The following is a 22,776-nucleotide window of genomic DNA, read 5'->3' as shown; positions in this document are numbered from 1 at the left end:
TGGTGGCACAGTGGTTAAGAATCCGCCTGCCAATGCAGGGGACACGGGTTCGAGCCCTGGTCTGGGAAGATCCCACATGGCCGTGGAGCAACTAAGCCTGTGCGCCACAACTACTGAGCCTGTGCTCTAGAGCCAGCAAACCACAACTACTGAGACCACATGCCACAACTACTGAAGCCCGCATGCCTAGAGCCCATGTTCCATAACAAGAGAAGCCACTGCAATGAAAAGCCCATGCACTGCAACAAAGAGTAGCCCCCCTCGCTGCAACTAGAGAAAGCCCACACACAGCAACGAAGACCCAATGCAGCCAAAAATACATAAAATAAAATAAAATAAATTGGGTTTGCACACTGTTTGAGAATAGCCATTGCGTGAAGTTAGGTGGGTGTGTTTGATGAATGTTTTTCCTGAGGTTCTCAAAACACTGAAGTTCCATATTTTTTCCCCTAGAAGACACTTAATAAAGACGTGTTGAATGAATGAATAAATGTCCTAGTGGGTTTGCAACATCTTGGTCTGCCTGCAACCAGTTCTCCATGAAATCCGGTAAATGAGTTAGCGTTCTCACTACCAACCCTCGCCCCCCGCACTCCTGGCTGCATGCAGTCTGTGTTCTCTGCGTGTCTTCAAAACATAAATTTGACCTGCTCTCCTGATGAAAATACTGCCCTGTGGTCTTAGAATAAAGTCCAGAATCCTCGCCGTGGGCCCAGCCCACCTCCAGCCCCATCACATGCCCCCTTTCCCCGGTTCCTCAAGCGTTTGGAGCTCTTCTCTGCCCCAGGGCCTTGGCCTCCTGCCCAGAGTACCCCCCGTCCCCTCCCTACCCCACCACCCCCATCTCTCAGGTCATCCCTGCTTCCTCCGTAGCACCCCACGTACCTCATTATTCTACATATTCATTCATGCTAGCGTTCTTCCCCCTTCCAAGGACTTATTGCAGCTGGCGATGATCTGTGTCTCCCTGTTTGTTCTCTGTCCTCACTGGCATGTTCGGGGTGGGACCTCATCTGCTTGTTCTCTTCCTACGTCCTGAGCACAGAGCCTGGTGTCTGCACACAGCAAGTGCTCACTCAGTAATTGTGGGCTGAGTAGCCCCGCACACTGGAATGTCATTCAGCCATAAAAAGGAGTGAACCTTGAAAACGTTAGGCTCCTCGAAAGACGCCAGACACAAAGGCCGCATAGTATATGATCCCGTTTATGAGCTGTGTTCAGAAAACGCCAATCTGGAGACAGAAGGTAGATGAGCATTGCTGGGGGCTGGGGAGGAGGAGGGAGCAGCTCATTCATTCATTCATTCATTCATGCGTGCATGCTGTGCCGGGTCTTAGTTGCGGCACGCAGGACCCTCGTTGCAGCATGTGGTATGCAGACTTCTTAGTTGCAGCATGCGGACTCTTAGTTGCGGCAGGCATGCAGGATCTAGTTCCCCGACCTGGGATCGAACCCAGGCCCCCTGCACTGGGAGTGTGGAATTTTACCTACTGGACCACCAGGGAAGTCCTGGGAGCGACTCTTAACGGATACAGGTTTCTTTGGGGGTGACAGAATGTTCTGGAGTTAGATACGCTCTATTGACAATTGCACTGACTTGTGCACTTTAAAAGGGTGAATTTTCTGATGCATGAATTACATTTTGATAAAAACTATGTAAATCTGTGGATTGAACAAGTCAGGGGAGGGAGGCGCTGCAGGCCTGGAGCTCCTGGGCCCTCGCGTCCTGCAGCGTCCCGCCCCACCCAGGCTGGGACTTCCCGTCTCTTCAGTGTGAAAAGTCTGGTCCTGGGCCCATTCCTCTCTGATTGGTGGATGAGAATAGAAAACCTGTGCCCTGTAGACAGATTTCCACTTTCCTGTCCCTGTTTGCTCTCCTTTCTGTTGTATCGAATGCATTTGCTTTGAGAAGCTTTTATTCAGTAAAAGCTGAAAGCTAAAGCCAGTTCCCAGTCAGGCCCTCGCTGCTTGCGGTGGGGCTGGACGCGGGAAGGCAGGAGGACCTGTTCTGCACACACATCCGCGCAGCCAGAACACTGGTAGGATTTGGAAAAGGCTCCCTGCCCGGACCACGCAAGGGTCTCCACCACTGTCTGCCCAGTTCCTAGCACCATGCCGGTCCAGAGCAGGTTGCCCAGTGCATGTTTGATGACTAAAACACCCACCCGTCACCACCTTGGATCCCAGCAGGCCTGGAGGCCCGGCTGCACAGCCAAGCCCCAAGCCCAGTTCAGTCTCAGCTTAAGCCAGCGCCCCCAAGAGGATGGTGCCCACACTCCTTCCCCCCGTGGGCCCTGGGAACATAGAGCTGAGCGAAGGACACGCAGCTCAGGACTAGGGCCCCATGCCTGGCTCCAGGGGCGCTCACAGGGCCGGGCGCCCGTGCCAGTCAGAGCTCTGGGTTGCAGGCGACGAAAGCTCAAACTGAAATGACGTGAGGCAAGAAGGGGAATCTATCGGTTCAGGTACAGAGTCTGTAAGGTACCGTCTCCTCGATGTGCTGTGAGCCTAAAACCGCTTTATAAAAGAAGCCCTAATTGTTTTAAGCATGGAGGCAACAGCTTCAGGTGCCGCTTGACCCAGGGGCTGCCCGGTAGGCGGTGCTCACCAGAGCCCCTCTTGGTTTTGTTTCCTCCGAGATGGCCCTGTCCTTCACTCTCCTTCCTTGTGGCACAAAGTGACCACAGCCCCAACCTCACACGCTGACCCAGCCGAGGCCAGCAGCAGGGACAGTACGCTGGTTTCCCAGTAACCCTGCGAGCACCTCCACCTTGATCACAGGCCCTGACAGAGTAAGATGCCCACCGTGGACCCGATCACTGTGGCCAGGGGAGGGGTGTGTTGTCCAACCAGGGCCTACCGCTGTGGGGAAAGGAGGATGCCAGTAGGAGCCCCACGTGCCGCTCTCAGGAGTCAGGGGACCTTGCCGGAGCGTCCCCTGCGGACCTCAACCCTGGCGTGTGGATGGGAAATGGCGTGGGCGGCTCACTGCCCCGGGCTCGGAGGTGCAGGTGACCACGTGTCCTCGCGCACCCTGGATTTACTACTCCATCTGCCCCTGTGCCCGTGTGCACAGCTCCCCCCACCCCCGAGGGGGCTCTTCTCACTTAGCTTCCTCAAGTGCCTGTTGTGCCCCTTCTGTACACCCAGCCCTGTTTTTTACCGCGTGCCGAGTCGCGGCCGTGCAGTCCTCCACGTGGGATCTGGATCCTTGGCAAACGCTGCCGGCCAGCGCCTTGGGCCGTGTGGCTCAGGAGGGAGAGTGCTGGGCTCTGAGCCAGAATCGCTGGCTCCGCTGTCCCCAGGCGGCTCCCCCTCCTCCAGGGCCTCCATCTCTCTGCCTGCTGATGACTTCAGAGCAGACTTGAGCTCGGCAAGAAACCCGCCGGTGGTTCTGCAGGAGTGTGTGGGGCTGGGAGGGACGGGGCACTTCCCAGGGCCTGGCAGGCCCCCAGCCCGTGGGAGGGGAAGGACTCACACCATGTCCAGCCTCCGGGGAGACATGGTCCCGGCTGACGTCTGCCAGGGTGCGGGCGCGGGCCCACAGTGGGTGTGGTTGGTGAGTCCCACGTGCGCTGCCGTCTCTGTTCCAGGCACCTACGTGATGACCGTCACAGCCAGCGACGCTGACGACGGCACCACGGCCAATGGGATGGTGCGCTACCGGATCGTGACCCAGACCCCGCAGAGCCCCTCCCAGAACATGTTCACCATCAACAGCGAGACAGGGGACATTGTGACGGTGGCGGCCGGCCTGGACCGAGAGGTGAGGAGGCCGCCGTGGGGGGGCGGGGGGCGCTGGTGCTGCCGCCGCTGCTGGGGCGGGGGGACCTTTCCCACTAGGCACAGCAGGGTGTCTCCAGGCACTGGGCCACGTGGTCCCGCCTGGGCGAGGCTTGGCAGGGACCGTGCCCCGCGGGGCTGAAGCTGCACAGTGTAAATACGTCTCTGGGACCCGTGTCAGTGGAGCTGTGCGATGGGGCAGGTGGGCCAGAACCCCAGGGCTCAGAGCAGGCCTCGGGCGGACCCGGGGCCTCCATCTTACGTCCCAGAGGATCCAGCAAGGCCCCAGGACCCTCCCCGGGACCGTGATGGGCGCCTGCTCGGCCCGGACAGGGCCCTGCAGTTGGCCCTTGGAATGAGGAGCTGCTCCATCCAGCTTCTAGAAGCCTGCTGCCCTCAGCTAGGGAGGTGGTCCCTCGGAGGGGAGAGTGACGCCGCATGGGGTGGGCCGTCAGGGAGGCGAACCATCCCCCGTCTCTCCCCACCCAGGGTCCCTGACCTGCCCCGGGAGGGAGGGCATCCCCATTGCCCCCAGAAGACTGTACCACAGTGTTTCTCCAGCCTCTAGCCTCACTCAGGGTGTCTTCACACCTTTCGGGAGAGCAGTGAGGTATGACCGGGGCCTGTGCATGAATGCAGACACTCACACGTGCTCTCGCACACGCATGCACACGTCCTTCTCCATGGTCAGCATTGGAAGCATTGCTCCAAGGCAATTCCTGTCTGAGGTCCAGGGTCAAGGCTGAACTTGGGCACGGTGACCCCTGAACACAGGCAAGTGCCCCGCCTGCTCCTTCCTCACTTAGCAGATGTGGGGACAGAGTGCTGTGTGAGGCATAGGGGATGTGGAGCTGGTTAGACGGTGGCTGCCCCAGGGCCAGGGGCGGGGAGCAGAACCTAAGTGCGTGTGCTGCAGTGGATCGCGTGTGCAGGCAGCGGGTCACGTGTGTAGGCAGTGGGTCGTGTGTGCATATGCAGTAGGTCACATGTACCTGTGGTGGATCGTGTGTATTGCAGCGGATCGCGTGTATATGCGGTAGATCACGTGTATATGCAGTGGATCACGTATGTAGGCAGTGGATTGTGTCCACAAAGTGGTGTTGTGAGATGAATGGAGCTGACTATGGAGAAATCAGGGGAGGCTTCTCAGAAGAGGTGGCCTTGCTCTGAGCCTTGGAGGCTGATAGAATCAATCATATTTTCTTCTCTTTGGGACTAAGGACCCGCTTTTCCTGAACGCTGCACACCAGACGTCTAACTGGTTCCGAGCGATCACAGATCCCGCTGAGCGCTGACTTTGCGCTAGAGGCTGCCGAGGGTCGGGGCCGACAGCAGCACACAGGGCGAGTGGTGTCCCTGCTCGCGGGGGGCTCACTCTGCAGAGGGAGAAACAGGCAAGAGGGATTAGTCCCCACGAGATAAACGAATTCAGGCAGCGGAATGGGTTATAAAGAAAGAGCATCGCGCACCGTCCACAGAGGGTGGGGGCTGGGCCTGGAGCATCAGGGATGTCCCTGTTCTGTCCCGGGAAGGGAGTTGTACGCGTGTCCCAGGGCTGTCCTAACAAAGGAAATTAGCCTCTGACAGTTCTGGGGACCAGAAGTCCAAGATCCCAGCGGCCTCAGGCCCCAGCCCGGCAGCAGAGGGGCCTGTCCTCCTCCCACGCAGGCAGATCCCCGCGCGCTGCCCGGCACAGCCTCAACGGGCCTCCGCCACCTCTAAGGAGCTTCTGTTCATTGCTTGATGAGTGTGGACTTCAAGTTCAGGAAACAGAGAGGCGGGGAGCAGGCGGTACCCAGCCCACGGGCCCGGAGCACCCGGACCTCCGTTAGAGATAAAGAGCAGCTCGGCTGCACGGCTCTGCTGGGAGCCTGGCTGTGATGTTGGGCCTTGGAGAAGGAAAGAGGCATTTCTGGGGCCTCTGTCTAGAGGACAAAGGGGCAGCACCCAGAGGACCCTTCTGGAAGTCTGCAGAGCAGGGAGAGGCCCCACCTCAGAAAGCTCAGAGAAGCTGCCGGTTCCGAAGACGCAGGGCGGCTCTGGGTGCCGCGCCCCTGCTTCCCTGAACAGGTGGAGTGCAGGCCGCATTTATTTATGAACAAACCAGCAGGTGTGGAGGGAGGGACAGACAGCCAGGAGCAGTGGGAGGAGGAATACCACCAACGTTTCGTGGGCATTTCTGCTACTCATTTTCCATTCTTTTGTAAGCGTGTGCCGAGCTCCCGCCGTGGGCAGAGCCTGTTCTAGACACTGGGGTGCCCCAGGGACCCCACGGGAGGTCAGTGCGGGCTAGGCACTGTACAGTGCACGTTATCACATCTTAGTCCTTGAAACCGCCCTGGGGGGAAGTTCCAGTAGTAGCATTTCTTTCCAGGTGAGACAGGCAGGGCTGCAGGGGCTCTCAACTGCCCAGGGCTGCAGCGTCTCAAGAGAGGCGTGGCCCCCAGCAACCTGGATTCTTAACCCTTTCCAGGGGGCACCCCAGGAGAGGCTCCACCCTGCCAGGTGAGACACAGGCCACCCAGCTAGATCTGAGCTGCAGACAAACACAGATCGTGTTTCCTGCAAGTGTGTCCCAAATATTGCATGGGACTTATTCATACCAAAAATTGTCAGTTGTGTGTGTGAAGTTACATATAACTGAACGGTCCCTGGTTTTTTTTTGCCTCGTCTGGCAACCGAGCCTGGGGCGGCCACCCCACTCTGGGCCCGGTGGGCGATCCCTCCTCCTCAATGCCACAGCGGCACCTGGCAGGGAGGGGCTGACAGGCAGCAAGGTCCCCGAGAGCCGGGCCTGCAGGTCACGGGGAGCTGGCCGGGCGGGTGGACATGACGTGCGAGGTTCCTGCCCGGCTGGGCGAGCCATCAGGTCCCGTGAGTGTGACCGGCACCAAGCGGCCGGGGCTGTCGCTGCGACACGACGCGCCCTGGAGCGGAAGCCGTAGCACTCGCTCGGCCGCTGGAGGCCCCTCCTTCCCCGGGAGCGAACCTGAACACCTGCTCCGCAGACACCGCAGGCCGGGGAACATCCCGGTGGGTGTGCCAGGCAGTGCACCCTCACTTCAGGGAGCCTGGTGGCCTCGTCCCTCACTTAACGCAGACCCAGGACCTCCAGAGCCACCCACTGTCTCAGGCTCTTGGTCGCTGCAGAATCGTGTGGACCTTCCTCCCGGCTCCAGCGGTGACCCTCCTTCCCCATCCTTGCCCTGCGCCCCGGCGCGGCACCTGGCTGCCCGGCGCCAGAGGGACCGGCCCCGCCGAGTGGGCGGAAGCAGCCGGATGGCACCTGGCTCCACCCTGCGTCCTCCGGCCTCCACCCGGCTCAGTCCCGCCCGGAGGCCTGGCCGCTCCTTTGGGGCGGCCGCTGGGCCAGTCACGCCAGCTGTGCACCCACCTCCCCCCAGAGCAGGTGGTTGCTGGATCTCAGGCAGGTCAAGTGAAAGTCTGTACTAACTAGTGCGTCCGCGGACCGTGGGCTGCAATGATCGTGAGACAGCCGCTGGCCGCTCCTCCTGGCCACTTTCCCCGCTGCGCCACGAGCCCTTAGGCTTGGGGTGGGCAGCCTGGGAGGGCCCAGCCCGGGAAAGGACAGCCCCGGACAGAGGGAGCGGGGGAGGGTGGCGGGCAGGACCAGCGCTCTGAGGCTCCGGCGCCCCGTGGCCTGCCCCCGACCACGCAGCCTTCAGCCTTGAGCTCTCCCCTCTCCGGCCGTCTGGTCTTTTCCATCTTCTCACCAGACGTCACCTCCTCAGGGAGGCCTCCCTGACTCCCTCTGCTCTCACTGAACCGGCCCAGTTCCTGCAGAGCCCAGCGCAGGGGAGACGCCACGTGGGCTTATCTCCTCTGCTGGGGGTTCCCTCCTGCCACAGGCTCGGGGGGCCGGGCCAGGCCTGAGGCTGGGCTCCGTGCCTGGTACGTCGAAGCTGCTCGAGAAGTGGTAGCTGTTGGCGCCACCGCTGCCATGAGGGCCCTGCTCCAGCGGGGACAGCACTGCTTGTCCCAAACCTGGACACATGCCCAGGGGTCTCCTCCTGCCTCAGCCGCCGCCTCTCCTCTTTCTGCTCAGGAATCCAGGTGCTTCAGTGTAGTCTCTGTTTATGGATAAGACGAGGCACAGAGAGGGAAGAAACTTGCCCAGAGTCACACAGCAGGGAAGGGAAGGCTGGCATTTGAACGCAGGCGGCTCCCTGCCCTCAGCCTGTGCTGGGCTGCTGGCTGGGGCGGGGGTTGCGGGGAGGCGGGGTGTGTGAGATTCCGCCAGCCAGCGTGTCCTTTCCGAGATCTGAACCCTAGGCCTCCCCCCTCCCTCCCTTCTTCCCCTGCCCCTTCCTCTCTCGGTCTCCATAAGGAGGGTTAACCTCCCATAACACTGGCCCCAGACTGAGCTTTTCCTGGCCCAGAATTGAAGCGGGAACCGTCTCCCACTGTGAGTCCGTCTGACTTCTCGCCACTTGGATGCCCCTCAAAATTGTCCCAAGTACGAGGGGGGATCCGTGTCCAGGCTTTGGGAATCTCAGATGGTCCATGGACCCTGGAGTGGCCAGTGGAAAGGAGGCCCAGCTGCTGAGTGTGCGTCTCAAGGAAAGGGAGCATGTGTACTTCCTGGCAGAAGCGAAGGGCGTCCCTACGTGTTCACTCTGTCGACGACACGTGTAGGACCCAGCATGCAGCTTCCCCACACCCTTCAGTGGCCAGGACCCCCTCCCCGCTGAGTCTGTCCGCAAACTCACCTGGCTGGCCCATCGAGGTACCCTGTTTCTTCCTTTTTTACATGTCACCCGCACCCTGGCACTGGGCCAGAGCTGCCGCCACCTCCTGCTTAGACCAGGATGGCGCCCGCCCAGGCGCTCTCCCAGCCCCGCCCCCGCCCTACAGTCTGTCCTCAGTCAGCAGCCAGGCGATCGTGTCCACGTGCCAATCCGGTCGTCGCTGCCTTCTCAAACCCTCCTGTGCCTGCCCATCTCCCCAGAGTGGAGTCCACGTGGCCCCTGCTCCCTCTCCACCCTCCAGCGCCTGCTCCCCCGCTCGCTGGCCACAGTGAGCCCCTGCCCCAGGGCCTTTGCAGGTCTGGCCGCTTTTGCTGAGCGCCGCGTTTTCGAGGTTCATCCACATTGTAGCCGGGGTCAGTGCGTCCCTCCTTTTCCGCCGCACAGACAGGCCACGCTTTGCTCGTCCCCTCGTCTGATGGTGGGTGTTTGGGCTGCTTCCCCCGTGACAGGTGCTGCTGCGAACACAGGTACAGCACCTGCCTGAACGCCTGTTGCTGTTCTCTCGGGTGCACGCCTAGCTGTGGACTTGAGGTCGTAACATGTAACTTCCCAGGACCTGCAGCCAGCTTTCCACGGCGGCCACACTCCCTTAGCCTTTTGGGATAAGTCTCGATGCACTTGAGTGAACAAGGTCATCAGTCTTGGGGCTCCTCCTCCCCCAGGGCCCGTCTCGTGGGTCCCCAGTCACCTTCTCGGGCCTTGGGCAGACACCCGAGGGCTGAGCACACGAGAACCAGACACAAGCAGGAGGCCCGGCCCTTGGTGTGCTCTGTCTCCCAGCAGTGACCCTCGGCACTGGGCACAGGCTGACCCAGCCCCGGGAGCAGTGGGGACGGTGGGGTCCAAGCTGCCCCGCTGGCTGCGTGTCCCGGCGGCCCTGCGTGGAGAGGGCTGAGCGCGTGCAGGGTGCGGGAATCTTTGATGCTTTTCTCGGGCAGGCCAGCCAGATGCATTATTGATGGATGTTCTGCAAAATTTAAATGCTGAGCTGCGGGGAGGTGAGTGAAAACCCCAGGGACACCGCTTGCGGTTTTCTTCCCTCCTCTTGAACTTGAAAACGGCAAATCGCGTTTTAATGAACTCACTTCGGCACCACCGCTGCCCGGCTTCAGGGGATCTGCACCCGGCAGGAGCAGGGGGTACTGCTGGGCAGCGGCCCAGGCTGGCCGGCGGGGGCACCTGCTCGGTACACCCACGGGTGGCAAGCGGCTGTCGCCAACCATCCTTCAGCGGGCCGCCCACTCCCCCACCCACCTCCTTCCCGCTCCACTGGGGTGGGCGTGTCGGTAGGGAGAGCAAAGGTGGAGGAGGAACGCCGGCCGGTCCAGAGCTGGGCCCAGGGTCATCTCTTAGTCCCAGGAAGCCGGTTGCTGGGATCCAGCCTCCAACCACCAGGCCCCAGGCACACGGCTCACCAGCCCGGACCCTGAGGGAGCCACCTGGCCCACCAAAGACTCAGTGTGGTCACCTGCAGAGTGCGGAGGGTGTGACGCCCCTACTCCCCAGGGCTGGTCGGAGGTCGGGGTGGAGGCTGAGTGTGGTCTGTGGAGTCACCAGCAGGCGGCGCTAGAGCAGCACCGAAAACAGCCCCAGGCAGTCCGCTCCCGCAGGGCTCCCTCACCGGCCTCGCCTAAACCGTGAAATGCAGTAAGGCCAAGGATCAAGGCCCGGAGGAAGGCTTTTTATTTTATTTATTTATTTTGATATTTAATTTTTGCGCTTTAGTGGACATTAAACATAACATAAACTAAGGATTTAGGTATAAAATACCTATTTTTAGAGGTGCATTTTAGGATTCTGAAAGGAAGTTCAAGATGCCGTTTATGTTTCCTTTCATTGTTGTTCTGTTTATCTACTTATACATTACCACCATCTCATATTGAGTTCTCTGTTTTTGAATTTTATTTTATTTTTTTATACAGCAGGTTCTCGTAAGTTATCCATTTTATACATATTAGTGTATATATGTCAATCCCAATCTCCCAGTCCATCACAGCACCACCCCACCGTGCCACTTTCCCCCCTTGTTGTCCATACGTTTGCTCTCTGCATCTGTGTCTCTATTTCTGCCTTGCAAACCGGTTCACCTGTACCATTTTTCTAGGTTCCACATATATGCGTTAATATACGATAATTTTTCTCTTTCTGACTTACTTTGTATGACAGTCTCTAGATTCATCCATGTCTCTACAAATGACCCAATTTCGTTCCTTTGTATGGCTGAGTGATATTCCATTGTATACACGTGCCACATCTTCTTTATCCATTCGTCTGTCGATGGGCATTTAGGTTGCTTCCATGACCTGGCTATTGTAAATAGTGCTGCAATGAACATTGGGGTGCACGTGTCTTTTGGAATTATGGTTTTCTTCAGATAAATGCCCAGGAGTGTGATTGCTGGGTCATATGGTAGTTCTAGATTCAGTTTTTTAAGGAACCTTCATACTGTTCTCCATAGTGGCTGTATCAATTTGCATTCCCACCAACAGTGCAAGAGGGTTCCCTGTTCTCCACACCCTGTCCAGCATTTGTTGTTTGTAGATTTTCTGATGATGCCCATTCTAACTGGTGTGAGGTGATGCCTCATTGTAGTTTTGATTTGCATTTCTCTAATAATTAGTGATGTTGAGCAGCCTTTCATGTGCCTCTTGGCCATCTGTGTGTCGTCTTTGGAGAAATGTCTCTTTAGGTCTTCTGCCCATTTTTGGATGGGGTTTGTTTTCTTAACATTGAGCTGCATGAGCTGTTTCTATATTTTGGAGATTAATCCTTTGTTGATTCGTCTGCAAATATTTTCTCCCATTCTGAGGGCTGTCTTTTCATCTCGTTTGTAGTTTCCTTTGCTTTGCAAAAGCTTTTAAGTTTCATTAGGTCTCATTTGTTTATTTTTGTTTTTATTTCCATTACTCTAGGAGGTGGATCAAAAAAGATCTTGCTGTGATTTATGTCAAAGGGTGTTCTTCCTATGTTTTCCTCTAAGAGTTTTATAGTGTCCGGTCTTACACTTAGGTCTCGAATCCATTTTGAGTTTACTTTTGTGTATGGTGTTAGGGAGTGTTCTAATTTCATTCTTTTACATGTAGCTGTCCGGTTTTCCCAGCACCATTTATTGAGGAGACTGCCTTTTCTCCATTGTATATCTTTGCCTCCTTTGTCATGGATTAGTTGACCATAGGTGTGTGGGTTTATCTCTGGGCTTTCTATCTTGTTCCATTGATCTATATTTCTGTTTTTTGTGCCAGTACCATACTGTCTTGATTACTGTAGCTTTGTAGTAGAGTCTGAAGTCAGGGAGTCTGATTCCTCCAGCTCCATTTTTTTCCCTCAAGACTGCCTTGGCTATTCGGGTCTTTTGTGTCTCCATACAAATTTTAAGATTTTTTGTTCTAGTTCTTTAAAAAATGCCATTGGTAATTTGATAGGGATTACATTGAATCCGTAGATTGCTTTGGGTAGTAGAGTCATTTCACAATATTGATTCTTCCAATCCAAGAGCATGGTATATCTTTCCATCTGTTTGTATCACCTTTAATTTCTTTCATCAGTGTCTTATAGTTTTCTGCATACAGGTCTTTTGTCTCCCTAGGTAGGTTTATTCCTAGGTATTTTATTCTTTTTTGTTGCAGTGGTAAATGGGATTGTTTCCTTAATTTCTCTTTCTGATCTTTCACTGTTAGTGTATAGGAGTGCAAGAGATTTCTGTGCATTAATTTTGTATCCTGCAACTTTTACCAAATTCATTGATTAGCTCTAGTAGTTTTCTGGTGGCATCTTTAGGATTCTCTATGTATAGTATCATGTCATCTGCAAACAGTGACCGTTTTACTTCTTCTTTTCCAATTTGTATTCATTTTATTTCTTTTTCTCCTCTGATTGCCGTGGCTAGGACTTCCAAAACTATGTTGAGTAATAGTGGCGAGAGGACATCCTTGTCTTTTTCCTGATCTTAGAGGAAATGCTCTCAGTTTTTCACCATTGAGAATGATGTTTGCTGTGGGTTTGCCGTATATGGCCTTCATTATGTTGAGGTAGGTCCCCTCTGTGCCCACTTTCTGGAGAGTTTTTATCATAAATGTGTGTTGAATTTTGTCAAAAGCTTTTTCTGCATCTATTGAGATGATCATATGGTTTTTATTCTTCAGTTTGTTAATATGGTGTATCACATTGATTGATTTGCATATACTGAAGAATCCTTGCATCCCTGACATAAATCCCACTTGACCATGGTGTATGAGCCTTTTAATGTGTTGTTGGATTCTGTTTGCTAGTATTTTGTTGAGGATTTTTGCATCTACATTCATCAGTGGTATTGGTCTGTAATTTTCTTTTTTTGTAGTATCTTTGTCTGGTTTTGGTATCAGGGTGATGGTGGTCTCATAGAATGAGTTGGGAGTGTTCCTTCCTCTGCAATTTTTTGGGAGAGTTTGAGAAGGATGGGTGTTAGCGCTTCTCTAAATGTTTGATAGAATTCACCTGTGAAGCCATCTAGTCCTGGACTTCGTTGGAAGATTTTTAATCACAGTTTCAATTTCAGTACTTGTGATTGGTCTGTTCATATTTTCTATTTCTTCCTGGTTCAGTCTTGGAAGGTTATACCTTTCTAAGAATTTGTCCATTTCTTCCAGGTTGTCCAATTTATTGGCATAGAGTTGCTTGTAGTAGTCTCTTAGGATGCTTTGTATTTCTGCGGTGTCTGTTGTAACTTCTCCTTTTTCATTTCTAGTTTTATTGATTTGAGTCTTCTCCCTCTTTTTCTTGATGAGTCTGTCTAATGCTTTATCAATTTTGTTTATCTTCTCAAAGAACCAGCTTTCAGTTTTATTGATCTTTGCTATTGTTTTCTTTGTTTCTATTTCATTTATTTCTGCTCTGATCTTTATGATTTCTTTCCTTTTGCTAACTTTGGGTTGTGTTTGTTCTTCTTTCTCTAGTTCCGTTAGGTGTAAGTTTAGATTGGTTATTTGAGATTTTTCTTGTTTCTTGAGGTAGGCTTGCATTGCTATAAACTTCCCTCTTAGAACTGCTTTTGCTGCATCCCGTAGGTTTTGGATCGTCGTGTTTTCATTGTCATTTGTCTCTAGGTATTTTTTTATTTCCTCTTTGATTCCTTCAGTGATCTCTTGGTTATTTAGTAGTGTATTGTTTAGCCTCCATGTGTTTGTGTTTTTTATGTTTTTTTCCCTGTAACTGATTTCTAATCTCATAGCGTTGTGGTCAGAAAAGATGCTTGATATGATTTCGGTTTTCTTAAATTTACTGAGGCTTGATTTGTGACCCAAGATGTGATATATCCTGGAGAATGTTCTGTGCGCACTTGAGAAGAAAGTGTAATCTGCTGTTTTTGGATGGAATGTCCTATAAATATCAATTAAATCTATCTGGTCTATTGTGTCATTTAAAGCTTGTGTTTCCTTATTAATTTTCTGTTTGGATGATCTGTCCATTGGTGTAAGTGAGGTGTTCAAGTCCCCCACTATTACTGTGTTACTGTCGATTTCCTCTTTTATAGCTGTTAGCAGTTGCCTTATGTATTGAGGTGCTGCTGTGTTGGGTGCATGTATATTTATAATCGTTATATCTTCTTCTTGGATTGATCCCTTGATCATTATGTAGTGTCCTTCCTTGTCTCTTGTAACAGTCTTTATTTTAAAGTCTATTTTATCTGATATGAGTATTGCTCCTCAGCTTTCTTTTGATTTCCATTTGCATGGAATACCTTTTTCCCATCCCCTCACTTTCAGTCTGTATGTGTCCCTAGGTCTGAAGTGGGTTTCTTGTAGACAGCATATATAAGGATCTTGTGTTTTGTATCCATTCAGCGAGCCTGTATCTTTTGGTTGGATCATTTAATCCATTCACGTTTAAGGTAATTATCAACATGTATGTTCCTATCACCATTTTCTTAATTGTTTTGGGTTTGTTTTTGTAGGTACTTTTCTTCTCTTGTGTTTCCCACTTAGAGAAGTTCCTTTAGCATTTGTTGTAGAGCTGGTTTGGTGGTGCTGAATTTTCTTAGCTTTTGCTTGTCTGTAAAGCTTTTGATTTCTCCATCGAATCTGAATGAGATCCTTGCCGGGTAGAGTAATCTTGGTTGTAGGTTCTTCCCTTTCATCACTTTAAGTATGTCATGCCACTCCCTTCTGGCTTGTAGAGTTTCTGCTGAGAAATCAGCTGTTTACCTTACGGGAGTTCCCTTGTATGTTATTTGTTGTTTTTCCCTTGCTGCTTTCAATAATTTTTCTTTGTCTTTAATTTTTGCCAATTTTATTACTATGTGTCTTGGCGTGTTTCTCCCTGGGTTTATCCTGTATGAGACTCTCTGCACTTCCTGGACTTGGGTGGCTATTTCCTTTCCCATGTTAGGGAAGTTTTCGACTATAATCTCTTCAGATATTTTCTCGGGTCCTTTCTCTCTCTCTTCTCCTTCTGGGACCCCCTATAATGCGAATGTTGTTGCATTTAATGTTGTCCCAGAGGTCTCTTAGGCTGTCTTCATTTCTTTTCATTCTTTTTTCTTTATTCTGTTCCACGGCAGTGAATTCTACCATTCTGTCTTCCAGGTCACTTATCCGTTTTTTTTGTTTTTTTTTTTTTTGCGGTATGCGGGCCTCTCACTGTTGTGGCCTCTCCCGTTGCGGACCACAGGCTCCGGACATGCAGGTTCAGCGGCCATGGCTCACGGGCCCAGCCGCTCCATGGCCTGTCGGATCCTCCTGGACCGGGGCATGAACCCCTGTCCCCTGAATCGGCAGGCGGACTCTCAACCACTGCACCACCAGGGAATCCCCACTTATCCATTATTCTGCCTCAGTTATTCTGCTATTGATTCCTTCTAGTGTATTTTTCATTTCGGTTATTGTACTGTTCATCTCTGTTTGTTCGTTCTTCAGTTCTTCTAGGTCTTTGTTAAACATTTCTTGCATCTTCTTGATCTTTGTCTCCATTCTTTTTCCGAGGTCCTGGATCATCTTCACTATCATGATTCTGAATTCCTTTTCTGGAAGGTTGCCTATCTCCACTTCATTTAGTTGTTTTTCTGGGGTTTTATCTTGTTCCTTCATCTGGTACATAGCCCTCTGCCTTTTCATCTTGTCTATCTTTCTGTGAATGTGGTTTTTGTTCCACAGGCTGCAGGATTGTAGTTCTTCTTGCTTCTGCTGTCTGCCCTCTGGTGGATGAGGCTAAGAGGCCTGTGCAAGCTTCCTGATGGGAGGGACCGGTGGTGGGTAGAGCTGACTGTTGCTCTGGTGGGCTGAGCTCAGTAAAACTTTAATCCGCTTGTCTGCTGATGTGTGGGGCTGGGTTCCCTCCCTGTTGGTTGTTCGGCCTCAGGCGGCCCAGCACTGGACTACCCTGCTCTTTGGTGGGGCTAATGGTGGACTCTGGGAGGGCTCACGCTAAGGAGTACTTCCCAGAAGTTCTGCTGCCAGTGTCCTTGTCCCCACAGTGAACCACAGCCACCCCCCACCTCTGCAGGAGACCCTCCAACACTAGCAGGTAGATCTGGTTCAGTCTCCTATGGGGTCCCTGCTCCTTCCCCTGGGTCCTGGTGCACACACTACTTTATGTGTGCCCCCTGAGAGTGGAGTCTCTGTTTCCCCCAGTCCTGTTGAAGTCCTGCAGTCAAATCCCGCTATCCTTCAAAGTCTGATTCTCTAGGAATTCCTCCTCCCATTGCCGGACCCCCAGGTTCAGAAGCCTGATGTGGGGCTCCAGTGGGTGGACTTCCGTGGTATAAGTGTTCTCCAGTTTGTGAGTCACCCACCCAGCAGTTATGGGATTTGATTGTATTGTGATTGCGCCCCTCCTACCGTTTCGTTGCGGCTTCTCCTTTGTCTTTGGATGTGGGGTTTCTTTTTTGGTGAGTTCCAGTGTCTTCCTGTCGATGATCGTTCAGCAGTTAGTTGTGATTCCAGTGTTCTCACAAGAGGGAGTGAAGGCACGTCCTTCTACTCCGCCATCTAGGAAGGCTTTTTAAATGAAAATATCAAAACTCTTAACCATGCTAGACCCTGCTGCTAAGATGTGAGTGTGTCTGTGTCCAGGGATGCTTCCCGGGGGTGTGCGTGGGCCCTGCCCACCCACCCCTGGCCTCTAGATGCCCCTCCACAACGGGATTTGGTAAAAGAGAAAACAGTGACCATTATTAAGTCTGAAAAGTATACTTTCTGAAACAAAAGCCACAGCAGAGCCAGGACCCGTGTCTCCCCAGTGCTCCCGCGATGCCTAGTCCGGTGCCCAGACTGAGCTGGCCTGGATCTCAGAGGCCCCGTCCACGGGGAGGCACTGGGTTCCACTGGGTCCCAGCCCCCGTTTCTTCCTTCTTGCTGGATTTTCTTCCGGCCCCCGCCATGGCCAGGAAGGACCCCCGACCCTGCTCTGCAAAGCAGGACCGGCCCGCCCTCTAGTGGTGGTTGTCTGTACAACACACACTCAGGCACGCAAATGTGCACACGTTCACAGGCACATACACATGTACGTGCACACACAATACATACATACACATGTGTGCATACGTGCACACATGTATACATGTGCCTGTCACATACACGTGTGCGCACTAGTACACAGACATGCACATGCATACATGCATGCGTAACACACACCTGCATGTGTCCCCATGTTTCTCTCCAGTGTCTTCTGAGGGCAGCAGCCCATGACGGCCCCGTGTAGAGGCTGTGATTCTATGATTAAGGAGACGAGAAAGACCGAGTGACTTCCAGCTGCAGTCAGTCACGTGACAACGACGCCACTTTTCTTCCTCTTCTCTGGTTAAGCCTCTCCCTTTGCTGTGGGCATGAATCCTCCTGTTTCCTGCTCGGCCCCGTGCAGTGTCGGCTGGTTCCAGAGGCGAGGTTGGGGTGACGACCCTCCTCCCAGCCTTCCAGCCCTGGGCCTGCCTCCTTCCCGCCGGGCGGTGAGATGGACAGAGCCCAGACGGTGAGGCCACGGGGTCTCAGGGGAAGCCTCTCCAGGTGGAATGTCACCATCTGCTTGGAGCAAGGCCAGCACGGGGAAGCGGGTATCTCAGATGCCTCCAGCGGCCTGGGAAGGGTGAGCCCGAGGCCGTTATGCGGTCCTGGGTGGCCACACACTGGGCGCCATCAGACAACAGAATCGCATCCAGCTCTGGAGGCCAGAGCTCCCAAACGCAGGCCGTGCTGCTTCCTTCTGGAGGGTCGTGGAACACCTCCTGTGCTTCTGCCAGCATCCTTCGCTTGTGGCCACTCCAGTCTCTGCCCCCATCTCGAGTGGCCACCTCCTCCCTGTGTCCTGTGCCCTCATCTCCTCTCCCCAGGACACCTGTCACTGGACTGGGGCCGCCCTAGCCCAGGTGGTCCCGTCTCGAGCCTTACCTTCTCTTTATGTACAGAGCCCCTATTTCCATGTTCTGAGGCTCCTGATGGGACTTATATTTGGGTTTGTCTTTATTGCCCCCAAAGAATAACCTCTGTGATCCCTGCTGGCCGAGACCAGGGTGGGAACAGAGGTGGGCAGCCGAGGCCCCGGCAGCCAAGCACCGTCCGCCTCAGGCCTGCCCGCCGTGGCCCGTGCACGACCCGTTTAGGGTGAAGCTGCCTGCACCGGACTGTGGGCTCCTGCGCTATGATCATGTGTGTTTTCTTCCCCGTGACAGCCCGCGCAAAGCAGGGCCTGGGTGGCAAAGGTGAATTTGTGGTCAGGTGGGAGACCCAGCCGGCTCCCTCCTGCTCTGCATCCCCAGCTCCCACCTCCAGATCCCCCAGGCTGGCCGGAGCCTTCCACGTAGGGGCTGGCAGAGCCTGTGTGTGCCCCGCGGTGGGACTCTGGGTGCCTCAGCCCTGCAAGGGCAGCCAGCCCTGAGGCGGTCTCCCTTCAGCACTGACCCCTAGGAGCCCACTCGCCCCTTCCGCCTGCTGAGCTCTGGAAATATCTCTGCTCCAGACCTGTGGTGTGGGTCAGCCCGAGGGGCATCCCTGATGCCCACCCCCGTCCTGTGCCCGGCTGCCCTGGGGCAGACCGATCCAAGCTATGGCCCCGGCCTCGCCGAGCTGTGCCCCCAGACAGTCACCGCCAGCGCCCAGGGAGGGTGGCATCGTCCCCGCCACCCACGGACAGCGTGCAGGCGTGTTCTAGATGCCGGGGAGACGGCACTGAGCGTGAAGTCCTGGGCTCTGGAGCCCTGCTCGTGGGGCAGGAGCCGGCGGAGGGTGGCCGCGCTGACGCTGAGAAGTGAAGCAGAGTCTCGGGAGAGCGGGCAGCCGGCAGGGGGAGCGGCCGTGGGGCAGAGATCGTATTTTATTCAGGGAGGCAGGGAAGGCCTTGCTGATGGGGGCGAGCAGAGTGCTAGGGCAGGCGGAACAGCCCTGCACCGGCCCGGAGGGCACCGTGGCTTTGGGGGGCGGCAGAGGAGAAAGCGTGCGGCCAGCGGGCCCCGCCTGCCCCAGGACCGGTGGCCTGTAGGCCTCTGCTTGTGCCCAGGGAGCAGAGCCAGGGTAGGTCCTAGCAGAGGAGCCCTGGGACCCGCTCCGTGTTAGCCTGCCAGCCGGGGGTGGGGCGGGCCCCTCTCAGCCTGCGTGTCCTCCACATGGTGAGAGGTGACGGGCAGCCGCTGCGGGGGGCGTCGCGTGGCTCCGTCGGCCTGGGTCCCCCCATTGCTTCGTGCACTGGGCCTGGACACTCACAGATGGACCTTTAAAAATACACAGTCGTGTTTAGGACTAATTTCTATTTGTGGAAGGTGATGCTCGTTTGCCATTTATAGCAGCGGCATGAACGCTTCTAAATGTGTTTATTGAAGTACAAGAAAGCCTGAGCTGTAAGGAATAATCTACGGCAGAGCTGGACGGAGGGCGTGGTGTCTGTCGACACTGTGGGGGTGACTCTGCGAGGCTCCATGGCGGAGCCCTCGCCACGACACCCCAACTGAGGCCACGACAGTCGGGCCAGAGTCCGCCCTCAGGCCCCATCGGTGCCCTGAGGGTCGGGGCCAGTGGTGCTGGGAGAACGTCAGCGGAGTCCTGTTCTCTCCTGCATGAGGTGCCCGGTCGTCCCACTGTGCTTCCTGTGATGGTGTCCCTCACAAAAAGAAAGACAGTCGCAGGTGGGGCAGTCAGACCCCCTTCTGTGGCAGAGGACAGAAACGAGCTCCAGGATCAAACAAAAAAGAGGGCTAACTGGCTCACGTGATTGAACGCACAGGGCGCCTTCAGGCCTGGCTGGATCCGGGACGCTCCGGGCAGGACCCTCGCCGAGGGCACGTGGGGACCTGAGGTTTGGGTTCGGTTTGTCGGTCTGCCCACCCTGGCACTGGTACTGTCCCCAGCCTGTCGCTGCCATGTCCCTGCTGAGGCAGCAGTGGCCAGAGATGACCAGCCGCCTTTGATGGGCAAGAGGGAGGGGCACTTACTCCCTGCTGGGGTCCGGAGGCACGGCAGTCGCAAAGGAGGGACCCCTGCCCTGAGCGAGGTCCTGATGTCAAGGGCCCGATGGATGTCTGAGCATATGCAGCTGTCCACACACGTGGAGACGGATACTGACCGTGCAGCTGTCGGGGGGAAGCGGGTTAAGGATGGCGCTGCTGTGCCCTTGGGTACCTCGTGTGCCACATTCAGAGAGAGGCCTCCTGGCAGCCTGGCTGACGTCGCTGCCTTGGCGGCACGGAGCCGTCTGCATTCACCCATCACAGAGGCGCCAACCCGCACTGGGAATCCCACGGCCACTCCAGCAGCCTCTGGTTTGCTGCGTGCCTCTGGGGACATCATGAGACTCAGCGTCCCCACCTGTGAGATGGGGCAGGGCCACATCACTGAAAGAGTGAGCAGGAAGGGAGAGCACTTCCTAGCCTGGGACAGTCACCGTGCTTCTCCCCCTCACCTGCCCCAACACCACCCCGACCCTGGGGACCCATATCGTGCCTGTCCCCGCTTCCCTGTCTGGTGAGCCCCACACTCTGCTCTGATGGTACCTCCAGGGGAAGCCTGTCCCCGCTCCCTGAGTTCATTTATCTCATGAACAGCTTAGAGGACCTCTCGCCACCTCACCGGGTGGTCGTGATCCCACCTAACAGAGGGTGGGGGGGGGTCCCTGTAAATGAAGGATGGATGGATGGACGGATGGATGGAGGATGGATGGAGGAGTGGTCGGGTAGGTAGATGGAGGACGGAGAGAGGAAGCAGGGAAGGAGGCAAGACTTAATCTTTTGTGGGAGAGCGTTCAGGGTGTGACGTGGCCCCCAAGCAAGTGTAAGCTGTTTCTTTGATTGTTTCATGTCTCCTTGGGCGCAGGTTCTAACCACGTTCACAAAAAACATCATCAGCTGTTTAGACGTGTGCTCGGTTCATGTAACGAGCACGGACTGAGTGCGTTCTGTGTACCGGCTCCAGGCTGGGCTTCCAGGGGCCCAGCCTGAGTGTGAGGCCGACCTCGGGGTGCTCTCCATCTCCGAGGAGAGTCAGGCCCATGTTTGTTGAGTGACTGTCAGAGGGGTTGATCCCAAGGACTGTGGGGCTGTGAGGAGGGCAGGTCCATTCTGCGGTGGGGGAGGGGGTCCCCTGGAGGCGCCGTCACAGCCGGTTCTTGGCAGCGGGAACAGGGGCCCAGCACGAGGTGGGTCCGCAGGGTCTGGCCGGTGTCAGAGCAGGTGAGGGGGGAAGAGCAGTGACTGTCCTGGTCTTGGGACTGCTTTCCCGCTCGCTATTTCAGGCACGTGGCCCTGCCCCCTCTCCCAGGTGGGGACCTGAGCCCAGCACGGCACTGGGGCCCCTCCCCTCTCGCCCCCTACCTAGGAGCCTGTTCAGAGGCCCCGATGTGCTCTCCTCACTCTCCTCCTCCAGATACTTCATCCCTTGAAGGGACGCCCCAGCTGTGTGCCAAGGAGCTGTTTCCTGCTCCTCTGAGAGGCTCACTCCTGGGGGAGGCCTCTTGGAATAAGAGCCAGGGCGGGGAGGAGGGGAGTTAGCACCGCCACCCCCCAGCTGCACACCGGCCCTGGGCACGTGGACTGCGGCGCTGACAGAGGTGGAGGCCAGACATCCATCTGGGTGGGAGACAGTGTGAGCCTCCCGAGCCACCTCCCAGCTCTGGTCCACACCCTCCACTCAGCCCTCACTCATCCTGTCACCTCTGGGCAGAACAGCCCACCACCTCCTGGAAGCCTCCCTGGTTTCCCCGGCCCTCGTTCCCTGAGAAGTTTGTGGCATCACCATGAGGCCGGTCCGGGAGGTACCTGGTCTGTGATGCCTGATGTCAGAGCCCAGGGCCACCAAACGTCTTGTATTTTTTATTGAAGTACAGTTGATTTACAATGTTGTCTTAGTTTGAGGTGTGCAGCAAAGCAATTCAGTTATACATATAGAAAGCCATATATTCTTTTTCATATCCTTTCCCATTATGGTTTATTACAGGATATCGAATACAATTCCCCGTGCCGTACAGTAGGAACTTGTTATCTATTTTATATACAGTAGTGTGAATCTGTTAATCCCAAACTCCTAATTTATCCCTCCCCTCCCTTTCCCCTTTGGTAAGTTTGTTTTCTGTGTCTGTGAGTCTGTTTCTGTTTTGTAAATAAGTTCATTTGTACCTTTTTTTTTAAGATTCCACATATAAGTGAGATCATATGATACTTGTCTTTCTCTGACTGACTTCTTAGTATGATCACCTCTAGGCCCATCCATGTTGCTGTAAATGGTATTATTTCATTCTTTTTTATGGCTGAGTAGTATTCCATGTATATATGTACATCTTCTTTATCCATTCATCTGTCCACGGACATTTAAGTTGCTTTCATGTCTTGGCTATTGTATACAGTGCTGCTGTGAACATTGGGGTGCACGTATCTTTTTGGGTTATGGTTTTCTCCGGGTATATGCCCAGGAGTGGGATTGCAGGATCATACAGTAACTCTATTTTTAGTTTTTTTAAGGAACCTCCGTACTGTTCTCCATTGGTTGTACCAATTTACATTCTCACCAGCAGTGCAGGAGGGTTCCCTTTTCTGCACACCCTCTCCAGCATTTGTTGTTTGTAGACTTTTTGATGATGGCCATTCTGACTGCTGTGAGGTGGTATCTGTTTGTAGTTCTGATTTGCATTTCTCTAATAATGAGCGATGTTGAGCATCTTTTCCATGGCTCTTCGCCGTTTTTATGTCTTCTTTGGAGAAATGTCTACTTAGGTCTTCTGTGCATTTTTTGATTGCGTTGTTTGGTTTTTGTTATTGAGTTGTGAGCTGTTTGTATGT

At 54.5% G+C, this 22,776-nt stretch overlaps 1 protein-coding gene across 1 annotated transcript in view; it reads left to right on the top strand.

Annotated features, from left to right (window-relative positions):
• Window positions 1-22,776, top strand: part of LOC113609496 (cadherin-4-like) — a 541,650-nt gene that overhangs the window by 496,863 nt on the left and 22,011 nt on the right. Inside the window, exon 7 of the mRNA XM_027086809.1 lies at window positions 3,594-3,766. Within this exon, the coding sequence (XP_026942610.1) occupies window positions 3,594-3,766 (173 nt within the window). The remainder of the gene's footprint in view (window positions 1-3,593; window positions 3,767-22,776) is intronic.

Source organism: Aethalodelphis obliquidens, unplaced genomic scaffold (genome assembly GCF_003676395.1).
Source record: "Aethalodelphis obliquidens isolate GAN/ISIS:26980383/991018 unplaced genomic scaffold, ASM367639v1 scaffold57, whole genome shotgun sequence".
Taxonomy (NCBI): domain Eukaryota; kingdom Metazoa; phylum Chordata; class Mammalia; order Artiodactyla; family Delphinidae; genus Aethalodelphis; species Aethalodelphis obliquidens.
Note: the sequence above shows the minus strand (reverse complement) of the source record. Positions and strands in the feature narration are given on the sequence as shown.